At 33.7% G+C, this 13811-nt stretch overlaps 1 protein-coding gene across 1 annotated transcript in view; it reads right to left on the bottom strand.

Annotated features, from left to right (window-relative positions):
• LOC149790378 (uncharacterized) overlaps window positions 1-13811 on the bottom strand; it is a 75557-nt gene that overhangs the window by 38077 nt on the left and 23669 nt on the right. Inside the window, exons 3-6 of the mRNA XM_089973210.1 lie at window positions 11585-11725; window positions 8466-8594; window positions 5376-5654; window positions 2030-2159 (exon numbers count right to left, since the gene is read on the bottom strand). Of these exons, the coding sequence (XP_089829336.1) occupies window positions 2030-2159; window positions 5376-5654; window positions 8466-8594; window positions 11585-11725 (679 nt within the window). The remainder of the gene's footprint in view (window positions 1-2029; window positions 2160-5375; window positions 5655-8465; window positions 8595-11584; window positions 11726-13811) is intronic.

Genomic DNA, 13811 nt, shown 5'->3' with positions numbered 1-13811 from the left:
ACACCACAAATAATATATACTAATACTAATGACTCCTAAAAAAAACTAAATTTGCATTTACCAGTAAAACACAGAATTGTTTTTCATAAATGTTACACCATCAGACCTACCAACTAAATGAAAATTGAATCCAGGACCCGAGTTTAACAGGGCATTTTTGAGGTGAATTATAACATCATAAGTGTCGTCGTCTTTCAAAACTGGACCTAATGAATATAAATTCCAGTGTATGGTATACTCCATTCTGTAGTGGAGTTTACATTTAGACTTTTTCTCAGGCAAATGTTCATTGGCCAAATTATGTTTTCTATTCAAACATGCATCCATTATAATAAACTGAAAACAGACCAAATTAAACATGTTCAAATCAATTCCACAATCGGCTCTGTTGATACCAGAAATCAAAGGTATATAATTACTGAAAAAAGCAGACAATAATGAAGAATGTGAGAAATAAGGCCAATTACTAACTGTGAAGAAAAAAAACATTTGACATAAAATGAATCAGTAATACATTTGTTGTTACATTTATAGACTGAATATGAGTTTGAGTAACCCACATTTGACTTGTGCATGCCAGCCGTGTCAAGGTAATGTCTGAGTTAAGCATTGATGATTCTATTAATGACTGATAAATATTTTCATTAGCAAAGACTATTGAAACTTCTCTTGATTCAGGTACATTCAATATTGTTAATACATGTAAATGCATAGTTCAATTATATTGAAATAACTTTGCTTTAAATAGACATTTGCCCTTTTGTATGTGTTATAGGCATCGTTAGTGCATTATGGTTGCAATGAAGGTCAAGTCAAAACTGAAAGAGATTTAACGGGTTATTAAATTATTTTTTTATGGTGGGATAGAAAGACAAGAAAAAAAGCCTAGTGTAATTATACTACTCACTAATTAGAATAAGTAACAACAAAAAAAATAACACAATTTCAGCTTTATAAATCTCTTAATAATAACAAAAACATGTGACAATACAGGAATATTAAATTCTCCTTAATCTAATATTATAGTAATAAATCAAAAAAAAACTTACAGTGAAATGTCCAAACGAATTATTCCAAAATAAATATATATTTTATAATATTCAGGTTCTGACAAATAACATGAATATTGACCTGCAATATTGGAAAATATTGGACAAATAATCAAAAATATTAAAGTGGTCCTTTTTGACCCAGGCCATTTCCTCCCTGGTCCTTTTTGACCTGTTACCAGCCTTTCTAGACTAAGCCTTTTTAACTGTCTTTTCCGTATTGGTCCTTTCTGACTTGACATCACTGGATTTGACAGAAAGACAGAATTTGACAAAAATAAAATAAAAAATTACTCACCAAACATACAATGTGCAAAAAATACATTTTTTCTTCAAAAAATGTTCTGGCCTTGTGAACCCAGGGTGTTCCGAGATAATTCAGGACCACTGGCAGGTCTGCTCCTGCCTTGTATTAATTATTACAATAAACCTTTATGGACATTGTTCTGAAACAATGATTTTCACTCTGAGTCCTGTAAAGGCCTGAAGAAGTACATTATATGAATCAGCAATGCATTTTAAAGACAATTAATCCTTTGAAGATACTCACAACTAAAGAAAGAATATTTCTCAAAAAGATAATGTTAACAGTTTAAAAAATTCCTCGGCTTCCCTAATTTGTTCAGTAATGTCTATGCAGGTGTAATTGCTTACTTTGCCAGACAGAAACAGAGAGTGAGTGAGAAAATGCAGAAAAAGACTACGGTAGTGTACTTAAGTGAGTAATTTTACTCAGTACATTTTGTATGTAGCTGAAGACCTCAAGGAAGGTTAGTTGTCCCAAACTGTTGCCCTATATAAATAAGACATTATTATTCTTATTATAATTCGTATTATTATTATTATTATTATGCAAAATATACACAATGCCATGAGAGATAAAGTGCACAAATTTGCTGTGTCCAATTAGTATTCTGTCACTATGTTGAAATGGAAGACCCAACACATGGTTTGACATAATTAAGTATTGCTTCACCCACCTGTCATCATGTTGAAATGGCAAACTCCACTGCATGAGGTCAAAACTTCTTTGGCATCTGTAGTTTGTACTTTGGGGTGATTCTTCTGAAGCACCTTGACAATTCCATGTTAATTCACTGGAGACTCCACCTGCAAATTTAGGCAAAAAATTCTATATTTGAAATAATGATATAATGTCACATGATGATAACAAGTACAATTATGCTGTTTTTCCTCTGAGCTGAACCATTGTACCTTTACATAGTAGAATTCAAAAGCACTTTAACCTCCTATGGTCAAATTCTACCATTGGATCAGCCTGGTCAGATACTGTAAAGCACCTTAATCCATTTGCCACAACACCAAAACACTGCTAGAGTTGATGTGCTGTAAAACACCACGCAGCAAAACACCTTAAACATCAGCAAAGGTGAGAAGAAAAAAAAAGATTCCTTTAAAGGATTGATGCTTTCCTGGCTTAAAAGAATTTCCTGGAATCCATACAAAAAATCTATTTCTTCTGTAATGTTATTCTTTATAGCTAATATATGTACTCATACAATCTCAAATACTCTTGAGAACTCCAACACAAAAAAACTTAATAACAAATATATTTATTTATGTATTAACATGTTCACAAGATACCCGTAAGTGCAGAACAAAATTCAGTGTCATGGCTTTTTATCTTGAACTTGATGTCATGGACAGAAGATTAACAAATTTGTCTCAGACTCTGTCTAGATTTACCCACATGCCAAGTTTGTTCAAAACAAAAGTTTTAGTTTCATTAGAAGGAAAAAGCACAACTTATTGAATCATCATAATTCAAGGTCAGTTTTCAGATATATCCACAAACTGAGTCTGACAAAAATCCATTCATGTCTGTTTGTATTATCATGCTTATAAGCCCATACTGCTAAAAACGTGAGTCAGAACCACTGACCTTCAAATGAATATCTACATGCTTGTATCAACCTGTTCATTAGAATGCATCTTAAGTCTGGTCAATTTGTGTATATACATAGACTCAATAAAGAAAAAGAAAAAGAAAGGGATGACCTATCTCAAAAATGAGATCAATTAATTCCAGTTTTTAAATGCCTTTACACAAGGGCAGCCATGATAATGGTCAGATATGCACCATTTGTATTCAGAACCAATTACATATTTGTAAAAAGTGTTTTAGTGAAATTCCCTTACAACACCACAATTACTTTGAATGGAGAAGTGATAGCAATATTTTCATGAAGGCTACTATAGTGTCATTCTAAAGATCAGATGTGTATCATTTTTAATAATTCAATAATGTTTTAATGTTTCAATAATTTTTGTTTTAGGAAAATTAGGGAAAACCTGATCTTGAAACAACCATTTGTGATTTAGGGAAATTTAAGATCCCATTTTGATATAACCATTTGTATTTTAGGGAAAACCCCATTCTTATACAACCATTTGTGTTTTAGGGAAAACCACATTCTGATACCATCATTTGTGTTTTAGGAGAAAAAAACGTTTTGGTACAATCATTTGTGCAAAAAGGAGCCACATACAGATTTTCATGATAGCCATTATGGCAGCCAATTATTCATTGAACAGCAGCATTTAAACATTGGGAACAACTTTTTAACTAATTGCAAGAGAGGAAAAATGTGGAGACAACCATCCTTTTAACCAACGCAGTAGTACCAAGAATTTTCACAATGAACACTGTTGTTTCAGCTTCGAATATGCTTTACAAATGTTATCAAACTTTAGTAATCAAATTGTAAAAAGAAGGAGACAAGAAGAAAAACAACAACACTGACAACAAGAACAGCAACAATCCTAGATTTGCTAAGGTATGCCTGGTCATAGGTACTGACTCACTGTCCCATCTAACTCTTTGTCTCCAAATCAATAGGGAGGAAGGACCTGCTTCATTAGAAACTTGGATTTGGGTCTGCTATCATAAGTATTCAAAATATACCAAATTATCAAACTAATTGGCAAAACTGCCATGTGTATTTGCTTGGAAGTGGGAGTACAACTGCAAATTATGCAGCTTGTTAGGAGTTATCAGTAGAACAAACAACACATACCCTGATCTGCTGGCACATTATTTGATGGCAGATCTGGGTCTATGCAGTTTGCTAGGATTGGTCAGTAGAACAAACAACATAGACCCTGATATGTTGGTGCAAAATGCAATAGTAGATCATGGTCTGTGTTATTTGCAGTTAGACAGAGCTTATTAGTGAACATATGTTATGTAAATTAAAATTCAAAGCAAGAACAAAGCATACAACTTTGATGGCTTGCCACCAGTCAGCCTTATATTTCACATTATTATCTATTTTCAAACTTTAATGTCCTTCATTTCTCTTTACTGCTCCAGTGGCCTAGTGGTTAGAGCATCCGCCTCAGATGCAGGATTGAACCCTGGCTAAGTCATACCAAAGACTTACAAAAATGTTACTAACAGCTGCCTCGCATGGCACTCAGCATTAAGAGTTAGTGTTAGGACTGGTCGGCCTGGTATCAGGATAATGTGTCTGGGTGGGACATTATGCTACATGTCTGTGGCATGATGCCCCAGTGCTACACATCATTATGAACTGTCACACTGCAGACATTGTATCGATATGACTGAATTTGTTTTTAAAGCTACATAAAAAATCTAAATTACACACACAGATCATCTATCTTCTTCCATGCCATCACACACAACTCATCGTAATCCAGAAACTTTAACAAAATCATGTTCCATATATAGTGTATTCTTCTTAATACAGTATTAACTTTCATCACAAAATATAAATGTATTAAAAACTTCACTAAAACTGAACATTTTGCATGGGTATTTCTCACTCTTCCTCTTTTACCCTTCCCAAAGGACCAATGGATAGAGAGCAGTAAGTAATATTAATCTTCTCTTACACCTGGTTTCTATATAAAAAGTATATACAGTACAAGTTGAGTGAACTTCGGCCTAAATCATTAGAAGCAGACAGAGAGACATTTAGACAGAGTATGTCACAATATCCCCACCCACCTGATTTCCGTATCTGGTGTAATATGCATTTACAAACAATTCCAAATGAGTTAGTTCCCTTTATCTATGATTAAGGGAGGCGTCTCCAATATGGAAGGTTCATTGTACAATATGAAGATGTTCTAAAATAAATATTCCTTATAACAACCAAGTCATGCTGGGATAAAAACCTGTTTGCATGGTACAGAATATTTTTTTATATCTTTGATACAGTGTGCTTAAATAAAACATGTCCATAAGTTACAGTATTTTATGATAAAGAACATCAGAATATTACTATGTATCAAGAAATTTTTAGTGCAAACTTTAAGTAAACAATTCGAGTTAATACTCACCTCTTTCCAATGTTAATGAGATATAGCCATAGATAATTCCAAATTGGAACTTGTCAATATAAGATGGTTTGTCAGGAACATTTCCCACTTCATCTCTCAGTTTGTATAAAGCTGCAAAATAGGTCTCAGCTCTGGTGTAACCTCCAAAATTTGTCCACACTGTGTCTTTAAAATCTGGTATCAGATCAGTGGGAAGTGGTGGGAATTTGATGACATTTGTTGTTCCCTCACCAACTCTGAAGGTTGCCATGTTGTCTGTGATGACGGGTTTATCCTCAACTAATTTTACAAACAGAACATTATGTATAATTTACTTAATTTAATCATTAACAATGGATTATATAAAAAATCATGGCATCATATGAACAAGAATTCTAAAGAACTAAATCTTATGCTCCACCACTGAGTAACATATACCAAACAGTCGCTGAAACCCTGAAAAAAGGATCAGTGTGACCTGCTTCTGACATGATGGATGGAAAGTACCCCTAGTGCCAAAACATTCAAATGAAATCATCTTACAGCAATCTTAACCCTGCTGACAACATTCATGACAATTTTTAAAAGTATTTGCAACATTAATAACAAATAAGGTAATTAATTAGTTTAATTAGTCCATCATCAATGGGAAGCGATACCTCTATCTACCAATCCTAAGTTGCATGAAAGATATATCAACTCATCCTAATAGTACAGGTTATGGATTTCAAAAGCAAAGAACTGAAAATGCCATTAGGGATAATGGACAGCATACAACTGAAGCTTCATACCTGTACATGCTGTCTCAGGCTATCAAGCAAAGAACCAGAAAGGTGAAACGTTAAAGAAATTACCACTGTATTAATGGGGACTTGCTAAAGTATTCTCAATAGCAAAATATTAGCAAGCATTATAATTTTGCAAAACCTCAGCAAAAGAACTAAATATTTTGCTGAATTTCATTCATGCAAAACTTTGTGAAGAAAGAATCATAAAACATGAATGAACTGAATACCAATGACAACTGGCATGACTATTAAATTATTGATATTCCTAGAAGTTTGTAGGACAGTTTGCAATAACCACCTTTTCTTAAACAATATAATACACTTGGGATGTTTGAGAAGATGGACTTGTGAGTGTTGAACAAAATAAAGAACTTAGAATGAGTGAGAAGATATACCTGTGGGTGTCAAATAATATGATTCACTTAGGAAAGAAGTTAGACCTGTGGGTGTTGAATAATATAAACTCTGGATGAGTCATATGGTTTGTCTTTTTTACCGTACCTTACTTTTGTCACAGGATACACTCTAAAAGGGTATATGCCACAGGGGTGGTTTTCCCACTCAGGGTACTTTCACACACAAACTCACCAGTGCTGAGAAAGATGTATGTCATCAAAAAACTGATGTAGAAATTTCAGAAACTGCCTAATGGGTTAGGAGCTTCTAACTATACAGAAAAAATTTAAACCTGAAACTTTAATAAATGCTGATGCAGATGTCCATAATGCCAGAATGAGCAACTCCTATATCTCACCTAAAACAGACAAGATAATAATACTAATCACATATTATTGTAATTAAACCGTGTCAAACTCCTCTATGTTAGTCATCATTAATACAGAACTCCCTCACTATAAAACTCCTTTATATTAGTCAATAATGAGACAGAACTCCCTTCTGTAAAACTACTTTATGTTAGTCATTATTAATACAGAACTCTATCTCACTATAAAACTCCTTTATGTTAGTAATTATTAAAACAAAACTCCCTTTCTATAAAACTCCTTTTTGTTTGTCATTATTAATACAAAACTCCCTTTCTATAAAACTCCTTTATGTTAGTCATTATTAATACCTTACTGTGTAACTTCTTTATGTTAGTCATTATTAATACCCTAGTTATAAAGTCAATGTTAATTCTAAACTCTCTCACAATAAAACTCCTTTATGTTAGTCAATATTTTTACAGAACTCTCTTTCTATCAAACTCCTTTATGTTAGTCATTATTAATACAAAACCCCCTTTCTATCAAACTCCTTTATGTTAGTCATTATTAATACAAAACTCCCTTTTTATAAAACTCCTTTATGTTAGTCATTATTAATACCTCATTGTGAAACTTCTCTATATGTTAGTCATTATTAATCCCCTTGCTATAAACCCTCTTTTTAGTTAATGTTTATACTAAACTCTCTCACAATAAAACTCCTTTGTGTTAGTCACTATTAATACCCTTAGTATAAAACCCTTTTGTGGTAGTCATTATTAATACCTAATACCCTTGCAATAAAACTCATTATGTTAGTCATTATTAATACAGAACTCTCTCACTATAAAACTCCTTTATCTTAGTCAATATTATTACATAACTCCCTTTCTGTAAAACTTCTTTATGGTAGTCAATATTTTTACAGAACTCCTTTCTGTAAACTCCTTTATGTTAGTCATTATAAAATTATACAAAACTCCCTTTCTATAAAACTCCTTTATGTTAGTCATTATTAATACGTAATACCCTTGCAATAAAACCCATTATGTTAGCCACAAAAACTGGACCATACTGTATTTGAGATTACCTTATATTTAAGTTCTTTAAACCATTGAACAATGACTGCTACCTCCCTTATAAAAGTTCATTTTCTATATTAAGTACTTTATAATGAGGGAGTTCAGTAACTGTATTTGTTATAGACAATCCCTCAAGCAAACATTTCATGGTAGCAAAACTTAAGCAGATATTTCTATACTGGATTCATATGAGTTACATACAGTTTTCACAATGATATTTCCATACTGGATTCAGATGAGTTACATATTGTTTTCCCAATGATATTTTCATAATGGATTAATATAGGTTACATACAGTTTTCACAATGATATTTCCATACTGAATTGATATAAGTTACATATTGTTTTCCCAATGATATTTCTATACTGGATTCATAGGAGTTACACAATGTTGTCATACTGATATTTTCATTCTGGATTCATATGAGTTATATATATATTGTTTACAATGATATTTCCATCCCAGAGTTAGACGAGTTACATACTGTTTTGACAAAGATATTTCCATCCTGGATTCAGATGAGTTATACATACTGTTTTCACAATGATCTCCGCTGAACCCTGCAATACACTGACAACTGGAAAGGAGTCCATTCCCTTTTCCCAGTCCACTACAAGTTCCTGGGTAACACCGCTTTCCTGTCGACCGCCATGAGCACACCTCTAAAAATTAATTTAAAACATTGCACAGAAATAAACACCAAAATAGATGAGGATGAGAAAATAGAATCTCAATAATTTTAAAACCAGAAGTAGATGCTTCTCTATTTGAGAAGGTTATGTATCCATCAATAAACTCATTATAATTATTTTCCAGTTATTTTTATTTCCTGATCATCCAAAATTTTGGATATAGATGTACAGGACAAGCATATTATGTTAGCACCTGTATCACTTTGCTCACACAGACACATAAATGAAAACACACAGATATATATGCATACATATCCTAACAAGTATGGATCATCAAAGGTCTAATCTACAAAGTATGGATCATCAAGGGTCTAAACTACAAAGTATGGATGATCAAGGGTCTAATCTACAAGTATGGATCATCATGGATCATCAAGCTTCTAATCTACAAGGTATGGGTCATCAAGGGTCTAATCTACAAATTATGGATCTTCAAGGGTCTAATTTACAAAGTACGGATCATCGAGGGTCTCATCTACAAAGCATGGATCATCAAGGGTCTAATCTACAAGTATGGATCATCATGGATCCTTAAACATCTAATCTACAAAGTATGGATCATCAAGGGTATAATCTACAAAGTATGCATCATCAGGGATCATCAAGGGTCTCACGTAAAAAGTATGGATCATCAAGGGTCTCATGTACAAAGCATCAGTCAAAAAAGGTCTAATCTACAAAGTATGGATTATTAAGGGTTTAATCTACAAAGTATGGATCATCAACGGTTCCATCTACAAAGTATGGATCATCAAGGGTCTCATGTAAAAAGTATGGATCATCAAGGGTCTAATCTGATAAGTATGGAAAAATATGTTTCAGCAAGGGTCTAATATACAAAGTATGGATCATCAAGGGTCCAATCTACAAAGTATGGATCATCAAGGGTCTCATCTACAAAGTATGGATCATCAAGGGTCTCTCATATACAAAGTATGGATCATCGTGGATCATCAAGGGTCTAATCTACAAAATATGGATCATCATGGATCATCAAGGGTCTAATCTACAAAATATGGGTCATCATGGATCATCAAGGGTCTAATCTACAAAGTATGGATCAACAAGGGTCTCATCTACAAATTATGGATCATCAAGGGTCCAATCCACAAGTATAGATCATCAAGGGTCTAATCTACAAAGTATTGATCATCATGGATCATCAAGGGTTCCATCTACAAAGTATGGATCATCAAGGGTCCAATCTACAATGCAGGGATCATCAAGGGTCTCATTTACAAAGTACTGATCATCATTGTTCATCAGTGGTCTAATCGACAAAGTATGGATCATCAAGGGTCCATTATCTACAAAGTATGGATCATCATGGATCATCAAGTATCTGATCTACAAAGTATGGGTCATTAAGGGTCTAATCTACAAATTGAAATAAAGTGCTGATTTATCCATACTCGTCATAGGACAATTTGTCCAGAAAAATGGACATGTAAATATTGGATTTTAAATAAACTCAAGATCTATCATTTTAAGGAAAATGATATGTCAGAGTCCATACAAGCAAGAAAATGTATATTTGGCAAACTGATAATCTGCATTCTTCTGTAAGCTGTTGAACTATTTGCATCTTGTTCATCAAGAACAATTCTCTCCATTGTATGATGCAGCAAATTCCATGTGTTGTTGTTTCTTTGATTAAAAATCACGAGAAGTCTTAAATAACTATTCAAACCTAACTTACAGTTTTTTCACCCATAATGACTGGTCATCGAGTCATTACAATTTCTGAAAAAGGGGGGTCTATCATGGGACTAAACTTTGTCAGATGAAATCTTTCTACAAGTTAGTAAACATGTGAGGTGTACTTATGATCAGAAACAAGTTTATCATCAAGGAAATATGCACCTGTGTACATCTGAATTTGTCTACCACTCTGTGTCTTAGTATCCCTAAGGAGTTTAATAAATGTGTCCTTGGGAAAACAGTTGGCTCCTATTTTCACAGTGTGATAAAGTGCCATCTAATCCAAACAATAATTATGTATTTTGCCTTTACCTTGTAAAACAAATCTTCAAAAATCCACCTTACAGAATGTCTCAAATGCTGTGATCAGGAAAAAAACCTTCTACCAACTTTTTCATTTCCATTTCAGGTTTCATTTATCAACAGTTCAAAACTGAGCCTGCTAACTTAAGTCAACAGGAAGTGCAATGATTCAAAGAGAACAATATCCAAGTGAAAATATTGTTGCAGACTGGCAAATAATTAAATTCAGAAGCAGGAATGTCAATTACATGTTTTGTTTGCTTTGAATTTTCTGGAACAGTGAAGAATGGTCTTCATGTGAAGCAAATTTCCAGCAGTATTTTTCATTATGACCTTAAAGTTTTTAGAATAAATGTGATGTATTAATATAACAGGTACATACATACATACATACATACATACTCTAGTTGTCTTACCTTATTAAAAGATCACTAATCGAACTCAAATTATACGCTTATGATTACTAGATTTGAATATTGATCTTACTCTGTTTAATTCTTGTATTCAATAAAAACTAAATACTATAGTTGTTTTTTGTTTTTGCTCATGTGAGCAAAATCTTGCTCACATGAGCAAGATGTTGCTCATGTGAGCAGATCTTGCTCACGTGAGCAAGGTGTGGATTTGCTCACATGAGCGAGGTGTGGCTCATGTGAGCAAGGTGTTGCTCACGTGAGCAAGATATTGCTCTTGTTAACAATTCCTGCACATGTGATTTTCTTATTAGAATCTATTTGCTCACGTGAGTTCTAACCTAATTTGCATGTTAAATTGCACATGAGACTAACCTGAGTTAGATCTCACATGAGTATCTCATGTGCAGAAGGGTAGGCAGTTTTGGTGTGGGAACCTCTCAACACCTTTTGATTCAGTTAAGCCACATATTTGTAAACATCTCTCTCTCTGCCTGCCTATCTACCTACCAAACTATCTAAATAAAAAAAGTTCATACTGACCCTGGCAGGCTGTATTATCCTCCCATCTATCGTACACATATTCACCCACAGCCTCTGAGTACTCCCCATCACAGTAATGGCAAGTTGAAGATGTTCCTGTCGTACATCGATGAAGGTTGCAGAATTGGATACTCTGGCATGCTGGAAACATGAAATGTATGACATTTTCTACAGTAAATTTCACACAGTGAAAAACATTTTTATTACTCTGAAGAAATGAAACTTTATATTCAATTTAAAATAACTGATATGCATACAAATTGATTAAAATGAACCAAATGTTTGTATCCTCTGGACATTGTTCACGATGAACTTTAAATACTTTGTTGAAAATGTCTAAATATATTTCTTGTCATTTAAACATTGTACAGGAGATAAACCTACATCGAGTCTCTATTATTGTGTCTTAGTATTTTGTGAGTTTTTTTACTTGAGAAATTACTCACTCATGCCTTAACATATTGAAGCAGAATCAGTCTTACTGTTGTATTCAGTTTCTCATTTGGGTAGATTTATTTATTCAAATTATTGTTCACTGGAAATACAAAGTGCTCAGCAATGATATTTTTGATGCACCCAATTTTACCCCACATTTTATTTCATTATTTATTAATCATTTTAAATAAGCAACATAAATTTTGAACTTCGATTAGTGAAATATTTTATTTAGTTGTAACATTTGGTATTCCTGCAGATGATAATAATAATAATAATAATAATAATAATAATAAGAAGAAGAAGAAGAAGAAGAATAATAAGGACTTTGTATAGCACCTAATCTTTAGAAGCTATAAGCGCTTTACAACATTAGACAACACCTATAAGATAAAAAACACATAATAATATGATTGCAAAACAAACACCATGTAATTAGAAAACATTAAAAAAAACATACTGAGAATATTTAAGGTAGGAAACATTATTAGGTCTTTAAATTTTTCTTGCAGTCGAAATAAGTGAGTTTTGAGAGCACTCTTGCGTCCTTGTGTCTAAGTTCAGAGGGCAATTCATTCCACGTTGCTGGGCCCCAGCGCTGTCCATATGACTTTGTTTTTGTAGTGGGAATAATGAGTATACGATTGTCAGAAGAGGAGCTTAAGTATCTTGCTGGTGTGTACACATGGGTGAGGTCGGATAGGTATGTTGGACTAGAGTCTGACAGTGAAACGTAGCACAGAGAACAAATTCTGTGCTTGATTCTGGATCGAATGGTTAGCCAGTGTAGGGTATAGAGCAGTGGGGAGGTGTGCTATGATCGTGGTACTCTAAGTATGATCCGAGCAGCTGTGTTTTGAACTTTTTGAAGTTTCTGGAGCAGGTATTAAGATGAACCAGACAGAACTGAGTTACAATAGTCCAGTCTTGAAAGTACTAATGAACACACAAGTGTTTTAGTGGCATCAACTGAAAGATATCTGCGAATGGAGCTGATGCGTCTCAGCCCAAGATATGCAGCCTTGCATATGTTCATGACATGTTGGTGCAATGTGAGAGTACTGTCCAGAGGAACACCTAGGTTTTGTACTGATTGTGTGAATTTAATGTTGGTGTTGCTGATAGTTATTGTTTGAGGCAAAGGATGTGAATGAGAAAGTCTGTGTTGTGATCAGAATGGCCTCAGTTTTATCATCATTCATCTGCAGCTTGTTACAAATCATCCATGATTTCACATCAGAAATGCACCTCTCTACACCTTGGATGGTAGCATCAACTTCAGTTGGGTGGCTAGATTTGTCTATTTGGCTGTCATCAGCATACAACTGGTGAGACAATGAATGATGATCTATGACATTTGAGAGCGAATGAATGTACAGAATGAAGAGAACAGGTCCAAGAACAGACCCCTGTGGAACACCACAACATATATCAACTGGGCTGGAGTGAATTCCATTTGCAGACACAATTTGTGTCCTGTTGACCAAGTAGGACTTGAACCACAGTAAGGCTTTATCATGAATGCCAAATACATGCTGGAGACGGTGAAGTAATATATCATGGTCTATTGTGTCAAATGCTGCAGACAAATCAAGGAGGGTAAGGACTGTAATTTTTCTACTATCCAAAGCAGAGAGAATGTCATTAACTACTTTTAAAAGAGTAGTTTCAGTACTGTGGCCAGGGCGATATACAGATTGTACATTACTAAAGAGACTGTTTGAATTTATTTGAGATACAAGCTGGTATAGAACAATTACCTTATCTAAGATTTTTTATATGAATGGGAGAT

This window comes from Sinohyriopsis cumingii, chromosome 10, assembly GCF_028554795.1.
Source record: "Sinohyriopsis cumingii isolate HCF-2022 chromosome 10, ASM2855479v2, whole genome shotgun sequence".
In the NCBI taxonomy this organism is placed as follows: Eukaryota; Metazoa; Mollusca; class Bivalvia; order Unionida; family Unionidae; genus Sinohyriopsis; species Sinohyriopsis cumingii.
The sequence above is the reverse complement of the archived record's forward strand: the minus strand, read 5'-3'. Positions and strand labels throughout refer to the sequence as shown.